Raw genomic sequence first — 26,547 nt, 5'->3', positions numbered from 1 at the left:
ATGCACAAAATGCAATCAGGGACACAACCCTTCCTGCGGGGGGGCAGAGTGGTAAAACCCCAACCCAGGTGGAGCAGTGCTCATCTCCTCAAGGAACTCTGTCAAGCACAGCTTGGGGGCACCTGCAGGAGGTCCTGGCGATTTGCATAAAGTCAAAGAGCATTTTGGGAGCATGAGAATGACCACAGGATTTTTAAATATGTCGGTCATAGTAATTCAGGCATAAAACCCTTCTGAGCAAGTCCTGGAAAATGGGCTCTCTGCTCATTTAATTTGTCACAATGCTCACCCTAACACAAACATGCCTGTAAACAACTACACATATATACACTCCTTCGGGGGATAGGGAGTTTTTGCTGCAGTAGAATTCGTCGAAGTAGATTTTGTCTAATTTATTTCATCGGATTTTGCCGCAAATATATGTGGTGGGGGGGTTAAGGAGAATCATTAAATTAGGTGGGCTAAGGGGTGGGGGGGGGGCTCCCCCCGCGTATATTTGCAGCAAAATCTTCCTGTAAAAAAAAAAGAATGTGTCAATCTACTTCGACGTAACGATTCGACCAGATCACATAGAACACTCCTTTGGACAATGTTTGTTTATGGGTTTGAGGCATGACCAGTGTCACACAGGACACTTACATTGATCACTCGGTGCTTGTGTTCTTACCACAAGTCCTCTGAAGCGCTACGAGAGAGAGACCCAGTTCGGGACTGGACTTTGGAGATTGTGTGGGGCGGTAGGGGGGTTTCAGTCATGGGCGAACAAGGAACAGCCCTTCAGTAGGACACGTTTTGCTGGAGTGTATCTCTGTCTTGTTCTGGACCAATTCCTTTTTAGTTTAGTCAAGCAAGTTGACAGTGTGTCCCCCCCACCCCCCCAAAGGGATCTTACACGTTTGCCCTCCTGATTTCAAATTGCCTGAGGACCTGAGGTAGTTCATCTTTAGTACGTGCTCGATTAGGCCTTTTCTGTTGATGAACCCTCCACACACCTCCCAAATTGCCTTTCAGCATTCCCAGAATTATCCAACATCTCATGTACTTAAAGTTTTCACGAGGGCCCATGGCCTGCGTCTCAGATCAATATGTCTCATTCTCATTTGAAATGAGCTTTGGGGTTGTGGTATTGAGATGGGTAACCTTCTCGAGCTAACGTGCGTTACATTTGTTTCCCCAGGGAGGACTCTGGCCTGAACAATGGACAGATAGACCCCAACACCCTTTTCCTGGAAGCCAAAGGCCAGCACGGGGGTAAGTAGGCGCCTCTTGCCGGCTGCATTCCGGATCTGTTCAAAGCATCGATCGCGCCCTGTTTGGTGTAAGCTTCTTAAATGTCCACAGAGAGAATTTGCTGTTGCAATGGGACCTGCAGAGTGGATACGGAGCGTCCTACCCACAGTGCAGCATTCTGTGTCTAGATGATGAGTCTCCATCCTGGGTTCAGCAAGATGTACCGGGGACAAGAGTCCGCTCCGTGGTCTTCTAGTTCCAGGCATATACCCTAGCTACTACATTTAAGTGAATTACTCTGTGAAAATTCACTTTGATGCAATTACTTTGTTTCGAGGCAATTTTAATATGTGTGTTTGGGGTACGGGTTGTAAGGGGTGGTTGGTCGGGCAGTACTCGGGGAACCTATATATATATATATATATATATATATATATATATATATATATATAAAGAAGCAGAACAAAATTAATTGCATCAAAGTGAATTACCATGAAGTAGTTCACTTCGATGTAAGAATGAAGTACCGTTCCAGGCATTGCTCGGCGGGTGTTAATGGAGGTACCCAGAATCTCCCTTGTTGTTGGCATGTGTGCTATTCAGCGAGTGATTAGGAGAGCAGACACTGCTACGTTGTAACACTGAATCTCTCACGGAGGAGTAACCGTTACTTAGTGAATATTATCTCCGTTTTGGTAAAGCTATGATGAAAATATAGTTTGGGATGCTCGGACTGAGGTCTGGGTGGGCTATGGTCCTGGATACTAGAAGTGATAGAGTCCTTCCTGGGGCGAACGACCTGCATGAACGTGTCGGCCCGACAGGTACAGAGGAGGAAAAGAGCCTTACTATCTTTCCACTGCGAGTTCTGATTCAGAGTCCCATTGGCAGTGTGAGACTGTGCTTGCGTTCATGGGAGTTCTTTCACTGAGCAAGTTGTCATGCTCGGCTCCATGAGTATCATTGGCTGCTCTTTGTATTATTTTAGACGCCTGTGCACTGCTGGAGCCTTTTTTCGTGATTAGGAAACCAACGCTTGTTCCCTGCAGATCACCGTCCTAGTTGGAAGTCCAGGGAGACTCTGCGGTTGTTTCTACATGGGACGCTTGGAAGCGGGTGCGTGCCGTATATTATTACAGCCTTTTGGTAGCCTCCTGGTTGAGAGCTCAGAGTCCCGAGGACCACATAAGCCCATATGCGTGGATGGTTGGGTGTCGAGGATTCATTGTTGAAAACACAACTTGAGTGTTTGCCCGGCAAGAAGCAAAGGAAGATTTGAATATGGGCGCTCTTAAGGCAGAAATCCGTTTTTGGTGGTTCTGTTGTCCGATTAATGAAACCCCTAAACTTATTGTTTTTCCCCTTTGCTATTTTTAGGATCTCTGGCTTATTTTAGTGATCAGAGGCACTTCTACTGATGTCCACCTGTGGCCTTTCAGTATGTTATGGTCCGATCATAGTCCATATAGCTCCGTGTACTAATGTATTGTATTTCCACTCTCAGCGATCATGTTTTTGGGCCTTTCCTTTCTTTGGGTAAACCATGAGGCTGGCCTCAAATAGCCGTTGTGCAAACATGGGCTGACCCTAAGACCAGCCCTGCACCGCCAGTTGTGGTTTGGACTGGTTCAGGCTGGTCCCCACCCCTAGAGAGGCCAATACACACAGGGCCTCATTACGAGTCCGGTGGTAACCGTACCGGAAAAACCAGCAGGCTACCGCCGGACCTGTATTACCATTCCGCCTCTGTGATTCCCAGAATCACTGGGGCATTATGACCCCGGTGTCCCGGGAATTCCAGAGGCGGAATTCTGTACGTCCCCATTCCCATGGAGTCCTATAGGACTCCATGGTGATGGGGACAGTGGAAACACTGGTTCCGTCTATGACAGAGCCAGTGTTTCCATTTGCACCTGCAGGCGGGTGGTGTTGCTCCCGGCAGGTCAGACCTGGCGGGAGTGACACCTCCCGCCTGCAGGACTCTGAATCAGCCGGTCCGGAAAGAACGGTAGCAGCGTTTTTACCGCCACCGTTGTTTTCGGACCGGCAGGGTCGTAATGAGGCCCACTGTGTGGTGGGACGTGTGCGTTTGGCGATTTTTATAGCCAATGGCTGCCAAAACCTTTGTGTGAATGCAGTTCTATTTGATTGGAGGGTTGCCTTAGGCCAGCCCATGAGTGAATTGAGATATGAAAAGGAGACACTGACCCTTCCTCAAGTTTCATGGGACTTTAGTACGTTTACTTGCTGCTGCTGGTGGATTATTACCACGAAGCTGTGCTGCTGCTTTTAAGGAGCAGGTCGGGTTGTACTGGTCCCTGTGTTCTTATCCTGTGCTGCTGTTTTGATTTGTGGTTGCTTGGCATCCTTCATGGTCCGTCCCATATCCTCCTTGTTGGGACTATTTCTGGGCTGTGTTTCCTGCATCTTCCTGCAATGTGTTCCTGGTCCTGTGTTTTGGATAGGAAGCTGCTGTTGTCCAGAAGGGTGGTAGGACATTACTCTCTTTCCCTGCTCTTCATTTAGACTGCTCTGTGGTTTCTCCACCATTGCTCTCAGCGTAGGATCATTTTATGCCGATTGGCTGCCCCATCTTATCAATCATGCATGACATGATATGATATGATATGATAGGTTATTTATAACGCGCTTAATACCCAGAGGTTTCTAAGCGTGGACCCGGGGATCGAACCTGTGGTGCTCCGTGTCTTCTTGCTTCCAAGGCGAGCACATTACCCCTGAGCTATCCTCCCGAGGATGCCGTCCGGAGCCACTTTGTTTGGATTCTCTGTCTTCCTTGCCGGGGTTTACTGGCTGGTGGCTCACCCTCTTGGAATGCATCCTTCTTCTTTTGGGTCATCATTGTTCTTTGGTTCCAGTCCCGGGGTGATCAGATCTGTGAGTCAACCTACAAAAGAAGACATTCACTCACTGGGTTGTTTCGGCATGCATGAGCCGTGTTCTCATAAACTGGCACTGCGATTACTTTCCTTTGGGCCTTGAGCTGATGGGTTATTCTTCAAACGTACCCTTGGGGTTCTCCGTTGTCTGTAGTCGTGGGCTTTTGCCAGTCCCCTTTTATCGCCGGTTCTCCAACGGTTAACAGTCGCCTGAATCCTGCTTTGCTTCCCATCTCCCTAGGGCTTCTGGGTCTCGAACCTGGTATTCTTCGGGAGGGCCTCCTCTGCATCCTTTGGAACTGTGTGGTAGAACTCGGACTTACCTTGCTTGCCCCATAGCCACAGCTCTGCCTAATAGACTCTGTCCCATTATTTCCTCTGGAGAAACTTTAAACGATCCTAAAAAGTCTTTTAAAGTGACTTGGAAGTTACACATCCATAGATGGACATTTTACCGGTGCCCCCTTATAGCTTTTTGCTAGTTAGAGAGGGGAGAGAAGCCTTTCAAGAAACTGTCAGCTTTAAAGTGTTTCTGTATTCTTGCACAAAAATGTATTTGCACAAACGCAGCAAAACTTTAGAGCTGCTAGTTTCAAGAAGGGCTTCCCTCACCTTTCTGCCTAATAAAATCAATAGCACACATCAGTCTCCTCACCACAGATGTGGAACAACGCTATGTGTTCCTTGCATTTGAGGGGAAGGGGCTGAAGTGCACACTTGCTTTTTGTTAGGCAGAGGGGCGACAGAAGCCTTTTCTAAAAGTAGTGTTAAAGGCTGTTGCATGTGAGCTCATTATGTATGTGCGCAAGAAGTGTGCATCTAATGTATGTGTGGATGAGTGAGTTTGGTGTGAATGAGTGTATGATGTATGGGTGCTGGCGTGCATGTAAATGAGCGAGTGTATGGTGAATGGGTTGTTTGAACTAGTGAGTGGATGTGTAATTGTATGTGCCTGTGTGTGCTTAGGTGTAATGCTGGGCTGCTACCATACTTGGGCCCCAAGCCAACAGAGGGGGTGGAGCCTCCAAGTTTGCCCCGCTCACTTTCTGAAGGATCCCCTCCCATCACCTGTTAGCCTCCCCCAACAAATGCAAGTTTCAATCCGCCACTGTACCCGCGTATTGTAAATGCGTTGGTACTGCGTTTGACGTCTGGTTCCTTTTATATCACTGTATTTCTTAGAGTGTAATAGGAACCCATGGGTCTAGTGGCGTAATTCCAATTGTGTCCTAACGTTTGCGGCGCTATGGTAAAGTAGTAGTCCCTTTTTCACCTACTAAGATCATTAGAAATGTAGTTTTCATTTGTATCATTTAAGTGGTATGTACTAGAGGGGACGGATATTATTGCAGCGTTTTTCTGTGTGGCAATTTGGGTCCTGATTATGACTTTACTGTTGTCTAGGGTCGCCTTTTTTCTCCCCCAATATGTATTGTGCCTAGCACCAGGCAGTTGGCAACACGTTAAGTTTAGGAGTTGGGAGGGTCTGCACTAACTAACCCCCCTTCCCTTCCTCTTTCAGAGCCGCCAGAGTGCCAGGGGACCACTCCGGTGGTGATAGTGCGCAGTACAAATGTCCTTTAACATTAACATACTGCATTTCACTGAAGAATGGCTGTCTCATGATCATGCCTCTTGATACATGTTAGGGAGAATTCTCAGAAATGTGCTAATTCCATTCACCTTAGAGACCCCCAGCAACTTTGCTGGATTTTGAGGACTTGATTTTTTTTTTACCTGGAAAGAGTGTGAGCCTTTTTCCCCACTCTTTCATGTATTTTGATGTGTGTTTTACTTTTGTGTTCTCCGATTATGGAGTTTGATAACTCCATAGGCATCATCTTTTCATGTGTGTTACACAGCACCCTCAGTGCAGTGACACAGGGATGTCTTTTAGACTTCCCAAAGGTTTAAATACCTTCTCTGGGATAGACTACTGTTTCCCAGAGAATGTAAAGTGAAATTGACTTTACTGGTCTTTTCCAAATTCATAGACTTAGCACACACCATCTTACAATGGAGTGCTGGAGGGATTACATAGTATCCCCTGTGTCTAAACACTCATGTAGCAGTCAAATGCTACCCTTTCCTACTGAAAAGGCTGGTGGCAGTGGTTTTACAACAAACTACCATGATTTTTCCCGACCGCAAACACTGGTAGCTAAAAATCAGGGGAGCCATGTTTTTCAAGATGGCGTCTTAAGCCCCTTTGTTTAAACGGGTCCCGGTCTTCTTTTTTTGCCATTTCTTTTTGGAAAGGTCCTTCTAGTGTTTGCCTCTGCGCGCCAAACCAGGTTTGGTCCCCTTGTTCATGTGCCTTTGGCGGGCTTCAAGACTGAAGTCTGCCCTTGTCGTCTGAGTGTCTGGGCAGTAAGTGTGGGAGGTGCCCGTAACTCCCTGTGCTTAGTCTCCTAGGAGACCCAAATGCACTCTGCCGTGATTGGCTGGCTGACTGTGCGGCAAGGACAGCCACCCTGCTGGTTGAGTGACAGCTGGGCTGGAATGAAAGGGAGAAAATGGTTTAAAAGGCTAGTCTCGTGGACTGGAAGGCAGAGTCGACCACTGGAACGAAAAAAACGAAAACGAGCTGGAAGAGGACGGCTGCTGCAACCACTGGACCGTTGGTTTGCCCGGTGAAGCCCTGCTACAAGTCCGAATTGCCAAACTCCATTCGACAGAGAAGCTCCTTTAAGGACAGCTTCTTCCTTTGAGTTGGTGGGACCAATCAACTCATAAGACACCTGGATACCATTCTCAAGGCTGGTTAGGTTTAACCAGGGAGAGGGACACCAGTTTGTGTTCTTGAATCTACAGCTACTGGAACTGAAGTGACTCCATTTTGTTTGCTTTCTTCAACGATCCCGTGCAGTGGAGGAGCCCCCTCATGTCCTCCCTCTTGTCCCCACGACTGAGACTCAGGAACGGCGAGATCTGCAGGAAATGCCAGGAACCGCGACTTCAACAACATTTGTTTTCTTCATACAAAGGTACTGTGCCAACCCGATTGAGAGAACGCCACTCTCGCAGAGAAAGTTTGTGAAACTTTCACAACTTGCTGGCCTAATCAGCTTGTGACTCCACAAATGATTCTTTTTCGCCTAAACTACTTCTGAGAACTTTTACAAAGACTTTACCGTTTGATACCAGAACTGCTCTTTCCTATCCAGAACACTAGCCCATTGATTTTGGCCTGGCCTATTGACTTGAATTGAACTATTCTGGTGAAATGAAACTATTTGCACTGCCTAGAAAGTATAATCTATTCTACTTACTTTTGTCCTTTTTGCTCACTGCTAAGTAACTGAACTGCCATTTTGCTCCTTTTTCAGAGGAGCTCAAACTGTCTCAAAAACTAGAGTTTTGTATTGAAGTGTATTGGTCTATAATATTCAGTTGTCTTCTAGTGAAATATTTTATAAATGATTGTGTAAATAAATGAATAAGTGTTTTAGCAAGAAACCTTGAGTAGAAGTGTCTACTTGAACCACTGTGATTGAATGTTCTCTCTGTAACTAGTTGTACTGCTCACATTCACTCTTGAGATGAGCTTGGCTGCTCAGCTCGCTATGAACAAACTTTGTGGTACAGGCTTATACCAAAGGTTGGTCTTGCTTACACTGGTAGTCCTAATTGTATGTGGTGGTCCAAGAGGGTACTGCATGCAATTCTGCCTAACACTACAGAATCCAGGTTCACGTGCAGCGTTTGGCTTTGTAGCACTTTTGGTTCCCCACCCTCTTAAAAACCACAATTTTAAAGTGGAGAGATCAAGATATCGCATCTTCTTCTTGGTTGGAGGGAAAGGCATTATTTCACAATGAAGCCCGGCGAGCCAGTAATCCACCGTCATATGGTTCTTGCACTTTCTAATTGTTTCATGCAGACGTGGCCAATATTGTTAGTTTCCAACTTGAGAAATTCTCTGCCAGAGTTTCTTACAGTTCACTCTGAGCCCCCCCAGGCTCGGTGCTCCGGCATATGGGTTTTTTCAGCACTGTGGTACATCACTCCTGGGGACTCCATATCCCAGAATGCAGCCAGTTCTCCACGTAGTCTCTTTTGTCTGCTCTTTGTCCAACGTGATTAAGGCCCTTCTCCCTCTCAATTATCAGCTTTATTCCTTGGGCCTCTTGGTCTCTGAGGACCATTATGGCAGTGCCTGGGAAATGCCCCTCTCGTGCATGCACAGGTACCAAAACGATTGATTTTGCCAATGCTTGTTAGTTTTATTTATTTATTTTATTTGCATTTTTAAAGCGCTCACACAGCCCAGGGGCATTGAGGCGCTGTTACAGAATGTTTTTGTTGTTGTTGTCTTCGTTGCATTTTTATAACACACTTAAATACCCAGAGGTTTCTAAGCGCGGAGCCGGGGATCGAGCCTGTGTTGCTTCGTGTCGTCTTGCTTCCAAGGCGAGCACGTTGCCACTATCCTCCCGGGACGTGTTTTGTTTCTACAAACGTTTGTGTTTACATTATATACTTTCTTTGTTCTCTGCTCACTTAGCTAAAGGGCTGGCCATTATTTACATAGGTTTACTATTGACAGGTAAATGTTTTACTTTTGAACTTACAAATTCATTTAAAATCAGCGAGTCCTTCAAGTTGGAATTGCGCCTGAAACGTATGGGAAAACGTTAGCCAAGAGTCCGGTCATGTGGACCTTACATACTACCTTAAATCTTACCAAGTACGCAAAGACTCTACAATACTTTTGGAAAGTTGTGGATAGTGCTCATAGCTTGTCCATGGAGTTTAATAGGACAAAGCCATGCATGGAGTCCGGTTTAGGTCAAAAAGGTAATTGTAATTGTATATTTATAATGCGCTTAATACCCAGAGGTTTCTGAGCGCAGACCCGGGGATCGACCTATGTTGCTCTGTGTCGTCTTGCCTCCAATTCGAGCATGTAGCCGCTGAGCTATCTTCCCGAGACTAGTATATAGTAACTAAGTGCCTAGACAATGTGCAGAGAAATCCTATTGTTGCAGGGCTCCACCAGAGAATATGCAGGCCAAGAGTCATCAGAGAAGAGACCCACAGAGGTAGTGCCTTGATGAAGAAAGTCAGATGCATACATCCACGTTTGTAGTGCGGGAACTGGAGAAAGGAACCATAAATTAATGAAGTCCCCAAGATGTTAACAAAGTGGCTGGCGTGTGAAGAGAGTGCAGAGGACGAGGGGCCGAGTTCAGTTCCAAACAGCGCGTCTCTACTGGTAAGGGTTGCAGTTGGACCGAAGCCAGAGCCCTAGCTATGGAAGGATGAACTGGTGAGGTCTGACACTCCCCACGAGATGACCCTCAAGACGCTGGACCAAGACACTGCGTAAGCAAGTGCACACAATACTGTCCAATGGGATGCCTGAACGGATGCTCCAGTTGGGACCTGGCACGACAGGACACGGGAGGATCCTAAGTGAAGGCACCGCTGTATAGGTTGAGCCTCTGGAGTGCTGGGATGGAATAGCACTTAAGGACAGAAGAAACGACACAGCGCTCACAGGTCTGAGTGGGTGACGTACACAGCTCAGGAGCTTCAGGGGAGCCCACAAAGGCTGCTGAGATGGGGATCAGACCGTTACCATTACGACGAGGGGAGGGACCGACCACCAGAGATGATCCAATCTGAACTTGGAAGGATGGGATTTCATCTTCAGGAAGATCAGAGATCCAGTAATGGAGCTTCCGGGTGGGAACCTCGGCACTGTCGTCTTCCAGCTGCGTAAGGAGCATTTCCAGGCAGGAGACTGATAGATGGCTCGGAGCCTCCACAGATATGCACTCACACTCAAACACACACATCATTTGGGGCAACCTTACCCCTCCAAACACAACCCATGCACCTTTCAAACATGTGGCGGCCTCCCAAACAGCGAATGTCGTCCTAACCTCTAACAGGGTCACGCATCAAGGCATATGGATGAAGTGCCTGACAGACTGTCGCCCAGCTAGAACTGGATCCGATTTAGTCGTGGGGAGCCATTGAGAGCTGTAAGACAGAGTTCCCTGAGGCACATGGGCAAAGATGGCCGTTCCCGCCCTGAAACGTACATGAAATACCAAAAAGAAAATGGCTGTGTCATAGGGCTGTATATATAACAAGGAGGACCGTTTTGGGATTTCCTCCTGTGAGTTACCCAGTTCAGTATTCACACTTACGAAACACACAGTTTCTGTGTTAAAAGAGAGAGTTGCAAGGGAGCAGACGTGTCTCTAGTTTAATTCACAAGCGAATTTTCATGTACAGTGTCGTGCTAAAAAACACATATTAGACCATGCTTGGTCATGCGTTTGCTGCTTCTTAGATGAAAAGAAAAACAACATTTTTTAATGGGTTTTCTCTATTAAGCAGGTGCAAAGTGTTAAAAACAAGCGAAGAGTGATGGACTGTTCTTCGATAGCTTTTTCAATGAATTTTTCAATCAATTTTTTCTCTTAGTTTTTTCATTAGAAAAGGGATCCTCAGGGTTGTTTAAATTGGGGGTCCATGAACCAAATGCACTGACTCCAGGTAGTATCGTTATATTCTTGGGTCAGGTCATTTCATAGCCGACCGGTTTCTGTGGTAAGGGGTGATTAAGCCACATTCATCAGGGCTCGGAATATGGGCCAGTAGGTAAAAGCCCTCTTCATTACTGGTGCAGCATTGTCTGCATTAATAATATACCTCTCCCTGTAAGGATGACAGGAGGGGATAGGGAGAAAGAGGTCACAGTATAGAACCTATGGTGTGATGATTACATAACACACTGCACAAAAAATCTAAAAATGGAAGGGGAGTCTTACCCTGTCCATGTTGCTCATTTGCGCACGGAGGGATAATGGCAGCCTGGGACCTAGGGGCCAGAAAGGACAGTGTTAATGCCATATGGATTGTGCATATACACAATCGCTTCGGTGCATGCAAGTATCTATTCATTGATTTACATAACCAAAGATCGCAGTTGAATGCTATGCTGGAGCGGCCGCCTATGGCGTGCCCGCTCACAATTGCAAACATAACTCGCGGGCGGGATGCGGTCTGACACAATCCCGTCCACGCGCTCATCTCGAAAGAGCCGTCTCCCATTGATCGGGGACAGCGCCTACTGTGTAGGCACAGGAAGATTACCTGCAGCATCAGTCTGGGTCTGGCGAGCCGCGCGCGAGAGGTTTCGACGCTGTGGCTCGCCAGATCCTTCTGTTTATAGTTGTCATGGCGCCAGGATCACAAGTGTGTTTCCAAAATGGCCACCCAGAATGGGACACTAGGCCTCCATTTTGAAGTCAGGCTGAATGCCACTGAATGTCCGATGTCTGACAATGCTTGTCAGGCAGGGGCCATAATTGATGGAGGTGTGTATATGCATGGAGAGCACTATCCAAGGTGGTGTCCGACAAGATTGACACTGGCACCCGTTTTTGGGGGGGCGAGCTGGAAGATCACTGTGTGGATGGTGGGAGTCCATCCAAGCCATAGTTCAAGGGTGCAAATATAGTCCGACTAGGTGTATGCACAGGCACCGATTAACAGAAGCTGGCGGTGCTGGTGGGTGGCATCAAATGGCATACTTATGTCTGGCACCATCCACAATGCATACGGAGGTGACAGGCAAAAAAAAAAAATGGATGACAGAAGAGAGTGCATGTAAAATCACAGAATGTGTACAAGTAAACAAAGGATTAAAAAAGGCACATCTTCATAGGGTGGCTAGGGTTTGCCAGCTCGTTGGTTCGTTCAGGCCAGTCTTGTCAGTTTTTAGACGGAAAATCCAAAGCTGCTCTCTTCGGAAGAGGAGGTCATGTATGTTGCCACCACTGGTGGGTACTTTGATTTTCTCAATGATCGACCATGTAAAGTCCGTTGGGTTATGCTTGAGGTCAAGAAAATGTGTCACCATTGGAGTAGTGATTTTTGCAGTCCGTATGCATGACCTATGTTCTGCCAGGCGTATTCTAATAGGTCTCATGGTCATGCCCACATAACGTTTCATTCATGGACAAGTGATGACATAGATGACATTACAGCTATAGAGTTCGTCAAGTTCTTTTGTATCCATGGGAAGTGCCATCCAATGTCTATACTGGTTGATCTGGTGGTGTTCGGGCATGCACTGCAGGACCCACATGGTGTGTGTCCATTGGCAGGCTTTTGCCCCCACAGGGTGTTAGGTCTGAGTTCGATGTCCTTATAAGAATGCACCAGGGAGTCTCTCAAATGTTTTCGTCTTTTTATGGCGAATCTGGGAGTGTCCAGGCATGAGTCGCCAATGTTCAATATAGGCCAAAGTTTTAAAACCTCCTTCTTGATTTTATTAGTCAGAGGAGAAAAACTGAGCACAGCTGTGATTTGTTTGTCTGATTCTTGTTGCTTGGTGTGATGTTCCAGGGTTTGTTCTCTGGGGATGTTCATAGCTCTTTTTCGGGCTTGTTTTATTAGACATTTCGGATAACACCTCCATCTCAATTTTGTGGCTAGGGCTGCAGATTGACGGTTGTAATCTGTCAGTTGTGAGCAGTTCCTGCGATAGCGGAGGAACTGTCCAAAAGGTAGATTCTTCTTGAGACTGGCCGGATGGTAGCTCTTGTATGTGAGTAATGAAGTTCTGTCTGTGGGTTTGTTAAAGACAGTGCTCATGATGGTCTCATTCCTGATTTACAATGTTAGGTCAAGGAAATGCACTGTACTTTTGCTATGGGATTCGGAGAATCTCAGAAAGGGATTTTGATTGTTGAGCCATATCATGAAGGAAGAGAGGTCTATTTCATTGCCTGCAAAGATCAGAAGCACATTGTCGATGTATCTTGACCACAGTTTTATTCTGATCAGCCAGGGGTTGTTCGGGTCATAGATCTTTTCTTCCTCGAAATTCGCCACGTATAGATTTGCGGGGCTTGGAGCGAACGTGGCGTCCATTGCTGTGCCAGATACTTGTTCGTAGTACATGTTGTTGTAAATGAAGAAATTCTTAGTGCAATCCCTGCTAATTGCATCACAAAAGTGACCGGGATCTCCATAGGGGGTTCTTTCTCTTGTAAGATCTTTTCTACAACTCTCATCGTCGTCATCTGGGGAATTTTTGTGTAGAGTGACTCGATGTCTAGAGTCACTAGTAGATCACTGGACGAGTCAAAGGGTCGTTCTTGGATGAGTTCAATGACTGCAGTTGTATCTTTGAGATATGATCTCATTTTGGTCACTTCTGGTTTGAGAAAGAAATCCACATATTGGGACAGAGGTTCCAGAATGGAACCTATTCCAGAGACAATTGGTCTTCCTGGTGGAGGAGTGATTCCTTTATGTACTTTAGGGAGTGCATAGAGGGCTGGCTTCCTTGGGGTCTTGGGGCTAAGAAAGTCATATTCTTTGTTTGTGATGGGTTCTTCAGCACTGGCTTCTTCCAGAATCGGCTTAATCAGTTGTCTAATAGATTCTGTTGGATCTGAACCAAGTCATCTATAACTTGATGTGTCCTGCAGGAGACTTTGAACCATCAGGTTGTATGCTGGGGTGTCCATGATGACTGTCACTCCACCTTTGTCTGCAGGTTTTATGGTGATCGATTCATTATTTGCTAATGATTGAAGTGCTATTCTGTTCTTCTTAGAGAAGTTCTTATAGCCAGGGACTAGATCTGCTTCTAGTTGCTCAAGTTTTTTCAGTAGAGCTTTTTCAAATATGATAGATTCAGGAGAGATACCGTTTGGTGGAGGGTAAAAGGTGGATTTGCCTCGTAGATTAGTGGCTCCCTTTTCTCCTGTGGTAGTAATGGAGCCAAAATATTGTTTTAACCGGATTTTTCTCACCAATTGGGCCACTTCAATGCGAGTCTGAAAAGGATCATGGTCTGCTGATGGTACAAATGAGAGACCTTTTTCGAGAAGATCAATTTCATCTGTGGATAGCGTGTATTTGGATAGATTCATGACAAGACTTTGCTGCTGATGATCTTCAGGTGTAGAATCTACTCGGACAGGGGTCCTGGTTGTCCCTGTTGTCCCTGTCCGCTGCCTCTGCTGCGGGTTACGATTGATGATGGATTGTGCCAATGGACTTGTGGCTGCCAGTTGCCTCTGCCTCTGTTCTTGCCTCTTTTCCGCCCACCTTGAAAAAAAGGTTTAGATGGACGGGCAGCATTCGATGGGCCTGTGTTGTTCAAAGGGCTATTCGGGCCAGATGAATTTGAACCACTTCCTGAGGTGCCACTTGAAAAGGACCAATTATTGAGTCGAGCTCTGTTGTTCTGGATCCGTTTCTTGTTGTGCTGGTTGAGATGCTGGCCTGGCGGGGCCGAGTTGCTGGCGCTCAGGTCTTCATAATAGGCGTCTGTGTGTAGACAGACAAATCTTTTTTAAGTTTTGTTATTTTTTTGTTCAGGTTAAAGTCTCTGAACTCTTTCATTGTAGCATCCAGATCTTCCAGGCTTTTTTGTATTGAGCTAGTATGTTAGAGGATTTCATGGTTTCTTGCTTGTCTTCTATTTCCTTCATCAGTTTTTCGGATACAGCTTTTGCCGTGTTTATGATTAGTATCAACCAATCCCTTGTACATTTGTTTGATATATAGCTCCAGTCTTTCCTGAATTCTATATGTTCGAGGAAGATTCTCGGCTCAATTCTGATTAAAAGGCCCATTGGTGCTGCATGCGCTCTAAGATACTCGGTCATGATTGCTCCATGGAGCTCTGTACTAATCAGTAGTTTCTTGAGAATTTCCAATTCGTTCCATTCGTCATTAGTTGTGCCTGGTATGGGTATGGTTATATCTTCCCCTAGGATTGATGGGATTGCTAGTATTGTTTCTACAAGATCTTCTGCGAAGGCTAGGCACCTTGCTTCTGTCATGTTTGGCTTTTGTTTGAGGCCGTTCGAAATGAGGTAAAGGCTTGCGTATGTTTACGAAAGAAGTAAGCGACCTGGTAAAGGGTAACTTGACGTTTCAAGTTAGGGTCCACAGCCCAGGGCTGTAAGAAGAACTGTATATATAACAAGGAGGACCGTTTTGGGCTTTCCTACTGTGAGTTACCCAGTTCAGTATTCACACTTACGAAGCACACAGTTTCTTTGTTAAAAGAGAGAGTTGCAAGGGAGCAGACGTGTCTCTAGTTTAATTCACAAGTGAATGTTCATGCACAGTGTTGTGCTAAAAAACACATATTAGACCATGCTGGGTCATGCGTTTGCTGCTTCTTAGATGAAAAGAGAAACAACATTTTTTAATGGGTTTTCTCTATTAAGCAGGTGCAAAGTGTTAAAAACAAGCGAAGAGTGGACTGTTCGATAGCTTTTTCAATCAATTTTTCAATCATTTTTTTCTCTTAGTTTTTTCATTAGAAAAGGGATCCTCAGGGTTGTTTAAATTGGGGATCCATGAACCAAATGCACTGACTCCAGGTAGTGTCGTTATATTCTTGGGTCAGGTCATTTCATAGCCGACCGGTTTCTGTGAAGAACAGTCCGTCACTCTTCGCTTGTTTTTAACACTTTGCACCTGCTTAATAGAGAAAACCCATTAAAAAATGTTGTTTTTCTTTTCATCTAAGAAGCAGCAAACGCATGACCCAGCATTGTCTAATATGTGTTTTTTAGCATGACACTGTGCATGAACGTTCGCTTGTGAATTAAACTAGAGACACGTCTGCTCCCTTGCAACTGTGTCATAGGGCTGCCAAAACACCAGGCAGATGTTTTGCTCCTGATCAGGGAGCAAATGGCTGCACTGCGCCTGTAAGACTAACGCACTGACCCTCATTATGAGGTTGACGGTAGGCCGGCAGCCTACCGGCAACCTCGGCCTATCGTATCCACCGCCCGGTATCCTGGTAATACCAGGATTGTACAGGCCGCGGAGGAATGGTAAGTTCCCATTCCCGTGGAGTCCCATAGGATTACCCCAAGCTGGTAAAATACCTCAGCAGGTTGAGCACTTGCTGCTGCGATCTGTGTGTGATCTGCAGGTCGCAGGTTCAAATCCCGGAAAGGCCACCTCAGCCTTTCATCCTTCTGAGGTTGATAAATGAGGATGAAATTCGTTTGGGTGATAATTGTATGTACAGTGTTTTGGGAAAGGCGCAATATAAATAACAAATAATTTTAATTATCCTTAACAGAAGGGCTATTGCATACAATTATAAGAAAAACCTCACCAAAGACCAGTCAAGAAAGATCAAAGGGCTCTTACAAAAAGCATCCATGGAAGAAGTAACACAATCAGGGTCTATATTGAACCCGCTCCCTTATTCTAAAGTAAGATGGAAGTTTAAAAAACAATCTTGGACTTCAGACCAATCAAGTTTGTGAGGGCTCAATTCAGAATGACCACACTTCAGGAAGTCATCTCACTGCAACAGTGGGGAGAATGCATGTTACATGTGGTTGGATTATGGGAATGGCCCTCTTACTGGCGTTCCTGTTAGACAAATAACCCGCCTCCAGAGGGCTCACAATGCAGCATTTCGTCTTCTTCTCAAGGCACCCAAAACAGTGTCTTTCTCTGCAATGCAGAGGTGACTTCACTTGCTCCCAGTCAAGCACAGGATTGATTTTAAGATCCGCTGCTTTGTGTTGAAATTCTTAAAGAACCTGGTGCCAATTTACCTCTCTAAAAGGATGGTATGTTACTGGCTAAATTGCTCATTTCGATTGTCTGACACGCATTTACCAGTGGTTCCGCCATCTTGATTCGTCTATAGAGGGGACAGACGCTTCTAGACATATGGACCTATGTAATGAAACTCGCTGCATTAACCATTAGAAGCCTGATGTCCATTTGTCACTTTTCGGAAGGCTTTTAATGTACCTCATGTTTATCCCAGTGTGATTCTTTGTCCCTTAAAGTGGGTTGGAGAGTGGGCTGGTGACAACTGTACTTTTGTTTTGGCTCCACCATGGATGTAGTCACTTTTAACTTATTAGAAGCCAACTGCACACATAGGGTGCCATTTACACAATAAGGCATTTTTCTCATTCCTACCCCAGTCATTTTGTTTTGTGGCCTTTCGTGTTATGAGTGGACCATAAGGCATGGCTAAAGTGGCCATTTAACTGCACAAAGACATCCTGGGTTTGGGTTCAAGTCTAAACTGGCCTAAGGCCCTCCAGACTTTCAAATCCACAAATGTACAGGTGTGCAGGACTATTAGGAGCTTTGGCTGATTGCTGAATGGCTGTGGGTTGGTGAGCTGGCTTGGCCGTCCCCTCAGGGATTGGGTATAATCAGTAGGAAGCCCTATTCATCCTTCAGATGGATTCCATATCTTACCTGAAGCCTGCTGAAGAGGTTCCCTGCTGCTGAGGATTCTGGTGTGGCTATACCGGCTGGGCCCGGGCTTCTGTGTCCTTCACATCGCTGCTTCTTCCTATTGCTGGAATCCCTCCCTGGTGGGGTTCTGGTTTGCTTCTTGCAGCTGCCCTTCTGGACTGTCTGACCGGCCTCTCTCCTCCCCACCTTCCGCTCCTGGGAAATCCTTCAGGCTTTGGTCCCTGAATGTGGGACCCTCCACCCCTCGGCTTTGCTGGCCCGGAACTCTAGTGGCTGCCTGCTACCATTTCTCTGCTCTTCATGGGTCGTCTTGGGTCAAGTCCAGCCATTATCCTTATTGTGGAACCATCACCTCCTGCCTGGTATGACTCATGGGTCTCATGATGCGTCCTATTGTTGTCGCCTGCACAGTTTCCTCTGCCTCTTGGGTTGTATTACTTGATGACTTCCCTAGTGGGGTCGCCTCGTCTGGGGTTCAATTACACTGACTGGAGAACCCAACCCCCCTCTAGCCAGATTCAATCCGGCAACAAAATTCACCTATGGCTCCACCATTCCTGGGCAATTCCACCGCAACCAGGGCCGTAACTGCTCTCTCCGGGTCCAGCACAGTATTGCGGAGGTCGCCTGGCTACCAGTGCAGGTGTTTCTCTGCCCTCGCCCAACCTCCATACTTGCATTACTGGGGCTCTGACCGTTTTCCTTGGTGCCCAAGCATTTTCTGGAAAATTGGTGTAATTTTGAAAGGTACCCGTGATTTTATATTCCCTTTAGAATTATAAATGACTGCTGGTCACTCTTTTCAACATTGCAGGAATGGGAACATCAATTAATTTATTTGCTCTAAACTCGATTAAAATGCAATGTCATTTGCAGAAACAACAAGTATTCTTTGCGTTCGTTGACCTCAACGCTGCTTTTGACTCAGTGAGCGGTGTGCTCCTATTAGCAAAGCTGCATAGAGATCAATGTCCTGCAACTCTACTAGATGTGATACATCCATTGCATTCTGGAACCTCGATTAAAGTTCGCCTTTAGTTAGATGGTGTGCTCTCGAAACAGATCATCACCTCACGAGGCCTTAAACAAGGTTGTCTTCTGGCGTCAGCAATCTTTAACTATTTCATTCAAGACGTTAGATATGAATTGTCCACTGTGATTTCGGACTCCCCTAAATTAAACAATCATCCAATTCAAACACTTCTATATGCTGATGATCTAGTGCTTATCTCCAGAACACAAGTAGGTTTGTAACGATTGTTGAATGCTTTTTTTACTTGCACTCAAAACAACGAATTGAAAACAAACACTTCTAAAACACAAATCATTGCATACTCCGCAAGGCGGCATGGCCCGCTATCCCATGTGTGGACCTTCAATCATATTCCTATAAATATGGTGCCGCATTACACCTACCTTGGCATTCTTTTCGAGAGTTCAGTTCACCCAATAGGCCATATTACACGCCTAGAGACAAGGCTAACATCATTTATCTCACAAGCCAGTATTCTTATGTATAAATATGTCAAATTTTCCATCCTGCCAGCCTGGCATTTCTCGACCATGAAAACTACCCCAGCTGGTTACCAGTCATTTGGTCGAAAACCAAATGGTCGACTGACCATTTGGTCGAACAAAAAAGGTAGAATTTTCTTTATTAAAAAATATTTTTTAAGCAACCAAAACTAAAAATAAATAAATAAATTTGACCCTTTTTTTCGACCATTTTGATTCGATCAAATGGTCATTCGACCATTTATTTTCGACCAAATGACCGGACACCACCCCAGCTCTATTGTACGGTCTCGAAACCTTTCAGGACAATCCTTCCTTACAATTTGTGAAATGGGAAGCAATATTAGCGCTGAATATTACACATCCCAAATTGCATTCCAGTTGCCTGGATAAGATACGAACTTGGTTTAGTTTCCTTGCAGGCTGTTTTCAACTGGCGTCAATGCTCCTTTTTCAGAAAATGCTTGCTTTCAACCACTCTGCAAGTTCTGTTAAAACATCTTTCATCATATATTTTCTCATCAAAACAGTTGTTTATCAAATCCTGGCTGACTAGTGTCTATCGCGTGCTAACCTCGGCAGATATTTCACTGGATTTACTACTGCAAAATCCAGACAAAGTTAAATCAAAATTGTATCACGCAGATTGGTCTCTCACACGAACAGCATGTCTTTTGTATCAAGATGCTGATGAGTATCGCTTCCCACATAAAAAAACACGCCCCTTACCAGCTTATTTAATTCGCTGCCCTTCACATAAATTTCACAACAACATTTTAAGAGTGCGTTTTAATTTATGGGTCACACGAGATCTACAGGCCAAAAGGAAACTCTTGAGCCCCTCAGAGAATGTTTGCCGCTTTTGCATGTCGATGGACACTCGCGACACCTTGGTGCATCTTATCACAGAATGTAAGGGCCTCCGGCCATTGCAGGAAACTCACTATGCCAGACATTGTAAATATTTATGCCTTGCTCCCCAAGATTTGACCTGGTCTTTAATACTAGGTTCTGGTTATTTACCCCTGCAAATTGCCACTGTTAATTTTCTATCAAGTTTAAATCTGGAAACTGGGTGAAATTATCAACAGTCCTGAGGTCAACCAAGTTGAAGTCTGCGATTAAAGTCATGTGTTTTTTCTTGATTTGTTTCATTGTATATAGGAAAATGGGGAAAAAAAGTTTTGTTTGCTTTTAAATTTAAAAATATTTTATTTGAGTTATTGTATTTGGTATTTGAAAGGTTGCTTTATTTCAACTAAATCAAATAAATATAAACATTTCATAAAATAACTAGAATGTAACACATTTTTGCTACTTGTTTCGGCTCATCTTTGCGAGTAAACTGGGTCTTTCCTCGAGACCCTGCACTGCGCTATATTTTATAACAGCCCTGTTAATAATGGCTCATCTGTTTTGCCTGGATTGTTTAGTGCCCTTTTCTCCCTATAAAGTACTTACCTGTTAGCCTGTGTCTGTCATACTAGGTTATGAAGATGGTAGACAATATTGTGTAACCAATTACTGTTGTTTTCACATACTTACTGTGTTTGTGTATTGCAAATTCTTATTTGGCAGTGTTTTAACCTCATACAATAAATAATATCTATATTAAACCGTATATAATGTGTAATGTGTTTTGCTGCGTATGTGTACGGGCCTAATTATACCTTGATACTAGTCTACGCCCATCCTAAGAGTGAAGCCCGTCTGAGCGGCTGTGTTACCACAAAGAGAGTTTTGGACAAACTTGGTGATCTCCCTGTTACTTCACTAAGGTTAGGTCTCCTTAGATCTCTCGCCAGAGGACTGTAGGAAAACTCCTAACATTGCCCTCCAGCAAAAAACACTCAAACGAAAACCCCCAAAAATCATTACTTTCATTTTGTTCATGTATACTGTAGCCTACCTCAGATCTGCGTGATCGTACAGGTGCCATTGGGGGTGGTGCCACTGTTTCCTTTTGGTAGATGTAGGGTGACCAGATGTCCCAGTTTTGCCGGGACTGTCCGGGTATTTGCACCTCCTTCCCGGGGTCCCGAGACTTTTTTAAAGTTTATTAACCACGTCCCGGGATTTGGGCATCGGGTGGATACCATCTCGGTTTTGTGCCAGATGGCATGATTTTTCCATCGGTTTGCCAAATGGTATCCACCTGATATCCAAATCCCAGTACAGGTTTTTCAAAATAAAAAAAGGTCTCGGGACCCTGGGCGCTGCAACATGACACAGGACAGGCCACCAACACAATAGTAGGACTACAGTTTCACTGCTGAAGCTGTAGTCCTACTTCTATGTCAGTTGCTTGTCCTTGTTTTTATTTTTAAAAAACTGGTCACCTTAGGTATGTGCAGTGTAATGTGAATAAGTGGAGGCCTTCTTTCACCTGCAGTGACCCTTATGTGTGCATGACATACACATACATGTAGTGTCCAAGAAACACCCTTGAGCTGGATTACCTATCTCTGAAAGAGGTTTCTGAGGTACATCAACTTGGAATGTGAAATAATCTTGAGTGCATTTCCCTTGACCCTAAAATAGCCTAAGACTGGATTAACTCCCTGACAATCGGGATCCTCTTCAGAGATTTCCAGCACATAACACTAACTGTAAATGAATGCGCTGCATACGTTGCTCTTCTTGATGTTTGGTAGGGGAAGTGTTTACCCTGATGTATGTTATTTGTTTTGGGAGTACTCCTGTTTCGAGTCTTTTTCCTGTGCAGCTTCCCTTTCGTGTTACTTGTCTTGAAGACTTATAAACTGTGCTTTGGGAGTGCACACTGGTACTCCTTAATGATATGCTCTGGATACAGTACAGAAGGATGCATTTGCTGTTTTCCATATTTTGCCATTCTGAAATAATGATCCTGACTTCTACCACCCTTCAGGGCCGGACTCTGACTCGGACAGCGATCTATCCATGGAAGATGACCAGAGCGGCTCATATGCATCTACGCACTCCTCCGACAGTGAGGAGGATGAAGAGTTTGCAGGAGAACCATGCTGGGAAAATCTTCTGTGTCCCAACAATGACAAGCCGCCACCAAACAGCACTTCAAAAGGTGACGAGTGTGTGTTTGTGTTCACCTTTGTTAATATGCCTGATGACGTCACACAGCGGTCATCTCTGCAGGTTGAACCTCAGTGGGTGGGACGTGTGGACTATCATGGGCACCTGCACATTTAGGCTTGAGATAGTGTGACTGGAACACCCAGGGTGACACCCTTTTACTTTGGAAGTAAACAACATATAATACTCCAGACCAACAACTCGATGACAGGATATGCATAGCATGTGACTCTGAACAGATTCACACCATAGAAAGATTATTACTGGGTAATGACTGTCATACAACACATAGTTTTTGTACTCCAGGACTTGTGGGTGGGGGGAGAGTTCTGAGAAAACTAATCTGTATATAGGGAATGGGATTCTAGATACTTCTTTTAGATCTAATACAAGGAGTCTCATCACTTTGAATACACGCATTACAATATAATTAATATTCCCGTCTCCCATAGAATCTAAACTGGAAGAGCCAGTCAAAAGTAGTATGAGAAGAGGAAAATAAGATCTTCTTTTTTGAGTGTCTGAAGGACAGTTTCTAAACTGATCTCTTTTCTCCAGTGGATAACCTCACAGGGCAGAGTAAGCCCTACTGGCCTGGGGAGTTTGTAACCACAGCCAGCGAGAGTGAAGGACAGACTGGCTCAGAGAAACTGAAAGTGGAGACGGTAACAAAGGTGGACGAGCACTCTCAGGAGAAGGCCGGCCTTCTGGAGGAGAAGCCGAAAGAGAACGGGGACATCCACCACAAGGAAAAGACGGGGGTCAAGCAGGCCAACGTTATACCCCATCCTCATAAAGGTAAGACGCTTCTTTTATAAAGCAGGAATGACTTGACAACCCTTTACCAATGTGAGTGCACTTTGCAAACTGAACCTGGAGATCAGAGTCTTATGTGCTCTCTAGGGAACAGCACGTGACCCTCTTAGGAGGTAGACAGGCTTTAGCGGATGCGCACCTGTACTGAGTAGTGCTTTTGCAACTTTGTACTCATACAACTCATTCCTTTTCCTCCAGACCTACCAGAGTCCTTCCTAGTGTGCCTGTTTCCCCTTTAAATGTGTGTGCAGAGACAGACTGCATGTGTAAGACACTGGCACGGCCATGCCTCCACCCAACGTTGCTTTCCCTCAATCCTTTTTTCAACGCTAATAGCGCTGGACACCTAGCGCAGCACTTTTCTTTTTTTTTTTTTTGCCGACGGAGGTCCTTTTTCATTTGTTTTTTTTTCCCCCCCTTCTCTGTGTGTGCAAGTCCTTATCGGTGGCGGATACTCAAGCTCAGTTTTTAGAGGGTTTGGCCCCTCTTCACCGCTTTTGACAGCTGTGCATTCTGTGACGCACTTTCACAGAAGTCACTGAAGCAGTGGTTGGAGTGGTGGGAGAAAATCTACAAATCCACTCCTCTGGAGACTCTGAAGAACTCTGTGGCCTTGAAGACAGAGAGTAAGACCCTTTGTTACTCTGCGCCCCAACCCGGCGACTCCATCCCAGGTATCAACTGGGTTGGGAGTGACTGATATAGCTGGCCACCACACTACTGGGCTTGCCCGAGGGGCTTTCAAGAGGCTGTCCCTGGAGTTTATACAGACATCGGTCTGAGGGGCTTCAGCCTCTGTGAGGGCTTGTACTGGAGCATCGCTCCTGAGGGTGGTTCGCCTCATACCTGGATTGGTCCCAAGGCCAATCGAGCTCCCCCCTCGAGGATATTTCCAGGACCTACAGAGGACTGTGGGTGCAGCAGGCCTAAGACACCAACTTTCTCTGGGGTGTACCTCAGCCTCCTTAGTCTCCATTCCTGCGCAATAGCCGTGGGCCACGACACAGAGCTCCTCTATGATAACTGTGTCGGGCTCTGACTCTGGTCCGTCAGCAGGCAACGAATCTCCTGCGGCCCCAACAGGAAGGTGGGTATGGGGGACTCAGAGAGGTTTTTACCTTCTGTGCCCCAGGGACACTGGGCCTCATTTGTTTTTCTCCTCGAATGGATTTGCACCCCCACACCCCAGTGCTACGAGCTAATCAGAGCCTTTGCTTTGTTTCCACGCAATGCCTGGGCTCCAAAAGGCATTCCTTCACTCTCAGGGAGGCTTCTGCAAAATCATTAATCGAAGGGGGGGCTGCTTCTGTGAGAGATTTCAGGATCTCATGCGCTCCAAACCAATGGGGTAATGTTTTAAAGGCCTTATGCCGGAAGTGCTCTTGACAGATTCTCATCCCAGAAGCTCTGACCCAGTGGGTGAGCCTCAGGCCCGATCCTCTCGGGCCGCCTTGCCTGTGCCTCCTTCAGTTGGTCCACCAGTTCCTTCTGACCCTCTGCTGCCTCTACCTAGCGATCCCGCTCCCCCACCGCGATCACTGCCGGATGGACCACTGGATGATGCAGACAAAAGGAGGTGCCCAGACCCCGTTGGAGATGACAAGGATGAGGACCACATCTTGCCAGAGCCTTCCATGAAAGGGTGCTGGATCGTCTGGATTACCTGGGGTACCAGTTCTGTAAAATCCCCAATGAGACCAAGGTGTTCTCTCATCTGTGCTCTTGGTGAAGGCGGCTGATCAGCCAGGCATCCATTTGCAAACTGGTGTCGTGGGGAAGGCAGTCAAGCTTTGGCAAAAACCTGAGTCTGTTCCCCTTCATAACCTTCATTAATTGTCTCTGCCCAACGTTAATGGGCTCTGCCCACAGAGTATCGCTCTGTGATGGGGCACTCACCCGCCTACTCCTCCATAGTGGCCACAGCCACACTGTTCGGAAAAGATCAATGCTCTTTTCTGCCACCTCCCAAGTACCCCTTGGGTGAGAAGACGCAGCTGGCTAGAAGTTCTACTAAGCGCCCTAACGCTGAGGCAGTCCTAGTGTCTGGAAACTTGAAATTCAGGAAAAATCTGAGTGATTAGCATTCCTTGATCTTCCTAGAGTACTAGGCAGGCTTCTGCTGTGGGTTGGCTGAGGGACGTCAGGTGGCAGAGGATCTCATGGAGGCATTGTACCCTCATTTGGACAAGGTATGCCTATGGGTGAGGCTTTTAGACAGGCACTCTTGAGCGGGGGATGAACCTGTTTAGCTAGATACGGACGAGGAGTCGAGTAAGAAAAAGACAAGTGCCCAAATGGCAAAATCATTGTCGACACTTGCAAACACTCAGCAACATCGAGGCCATCGGGGCAGCAGAAGCAAAACCCTTTCCCTTGATGAACACAGGAGGATTTTGTGAATTTGCACCATGATTGGTGCAATTGGCAAGGGGGTCCCTGAGCATCCCCCTGAAGAAAAGCAGCTACGTCTCTTTCCGAGGGGATTCTTCTCTCATCAAACTCCTTCCTCGGAGCTAAAGTTGTTTAAATGACGTGACAGCTCCAAACCAAAGAACCCCAGTAGGGTCAGGGTTTGTTGCTATCTGAGCAGCGGGCGATACCCAACGACTCGTGGTTGCGTAGGATACCGCTTCATCAACTCCACTCTGCGAGCGAGGTTCAGAGTCTATGGTACAAGGCTTCTTCAACCTCTGCTGATGCATGCATTCAAGCGAGTGCTGAATTCTACGCAAGTAAGTCATTTAGTAAAAGAACAAAGATGGGTCTTTTAATAATTCCGGACCTCTATTCTTTCAACCTTCTCTTACCCCAAGAAATGTTCAAGTCCTCATATCGGCCTCCCGCAATCCGGGTGACTGGCTAGTAGCTGTGAATATACAGGACGCATATCTGCACGCATTGATTTGGCGCCTCACTGGCGTTACCTCTAGTTCTCAATCATTGAAGATCACTCCGATTACAAGGTACTTTGTTCAACCTCAGTTCAGCTCCCAGAATGTTCACTAAACTGAAGGTCATGCTGGCTCCCTCCCTTCGGCTGACAGGCATTCACCTATTGTCCATATTTGGACAGCTGGCTGATCAGGGTAAGCTCCCTGCCTCTAGAAGCATCCAGTCTGCAGTTTCTACTGGACCTGGTGTTTGACCTAGGTGTCTGTCCATGTGAACAGAATTGACCTCGTCGCCAACGCACAGCTTGGAATTCATTGACTTCTTTTGGGATTTGACAGTGGGCAGAGTGTGCCCGGTGGAGGAGGGAGTTAGGGATGTGCTGGAGACAGTAGGCTTCTTCGTGTACTACATAGTGACATTGGCCTCGTGGTTCAAGAACCGTCAGGAGCTCATGTTCTCCTGTATCACTGCCAGACTCTGTATGTTCTGCAGGAGACATCACTTGGCAGTTGTTAAGATGGATTTTCAGAATCGGGGCGCACCTATTCTGATGAACAGGGACAAACACTATTGTCTAGTCGAAGTCTCTCTGGGTGGTGCGACTGAACTTCAGGGCTTGTACTTAGGAGGGCATGAGAGTGGTGAAGGGCTCAGTTAGGTACACACAGAGAACTCTTAATGATACAGGTTAGGCATAATGTATAAAAATACAGTCATTTATTTAGGCCTTAGACAAACTCTTATCAATGAAATACAACAGGCAAGTAACACACTAAAACATTCACTTTTAATATATACACATTCACCTTGGTGTGCTCTGCTAAAAACACCAGCACTTCTCTCGTTAAATACATTTAGAATCACTTTTCAATGCACTGTA

General features: G+C 45.9%; 1 protein-coding gene and 1 long non-coding RNA gene across 3 annotated transcripts in view; one reads left to right on the top strand and one right to left on the bottom strand.

Annotated features, from left to right (window-relative positions):
- LOC138521093 (uncharacterized) overlaps positions 1-26,547 on the bottom strand; it is a 143,047-nt gene that overhangs the window by 53,967 nt on the left and 62,533 nt on the right. Inside the window, exon 2 of the long non-coding RNA XR_011282932.1 lies at positions 10,919-10,968. This is a non-coding gene — a long non-coding RNA (uncharacterized lncRNA). The remainder of the gene's footprint in view (positions 1-10,918; positions 10,969-26,547) is intronic.
- CELSR2 (cadherin EGF LAG seven-pass G-type receptor 2) overlaps positions 1-26,547 on the top strand; it is a 449,058-nt gene that overhangs the window by 402,100 nt on the left and 20,411 nt on the right. For both annotated transcript variants that reach the window (XM_069633658.1, XM_069633657.1), the window contains exons 31-33: positions 1,178-1,251; positions 21,778-21,951; positions 22,518-22,757. In XM_069633658.1, coding sequence (XP_069489759.1) covers positions 1,178-1,251; positions 21,778-21,951; positions 22,518-22,757 — 488 coding nt within the window. The remainder of the gene's footprint in view (positions 1-1,177; positions 1,252-21,777; positions 21,952-22,517; positions 22,758-26,547) is intronic.

Source organism: Ambystoma mexicanum, chromosome 13 (assembly GCF_040938575.1).
Source record: "Ambystoma mexicanum isolate Mex_15411 chromosome 13, UKY_AmexF1_1, whole genome shotgun sequence".
NCBI classification, from domain to species: Eukaryota; Metazoa; Chordata; class Amphibia; order Caudata; family Ambystomatidae; genus Ambystoma; species Ambystoma mexicanum.
Note: the sequence above shows the minus strand (reverse complement) of the source record. Positions and strands in the feature narration are given on the sequence as shown.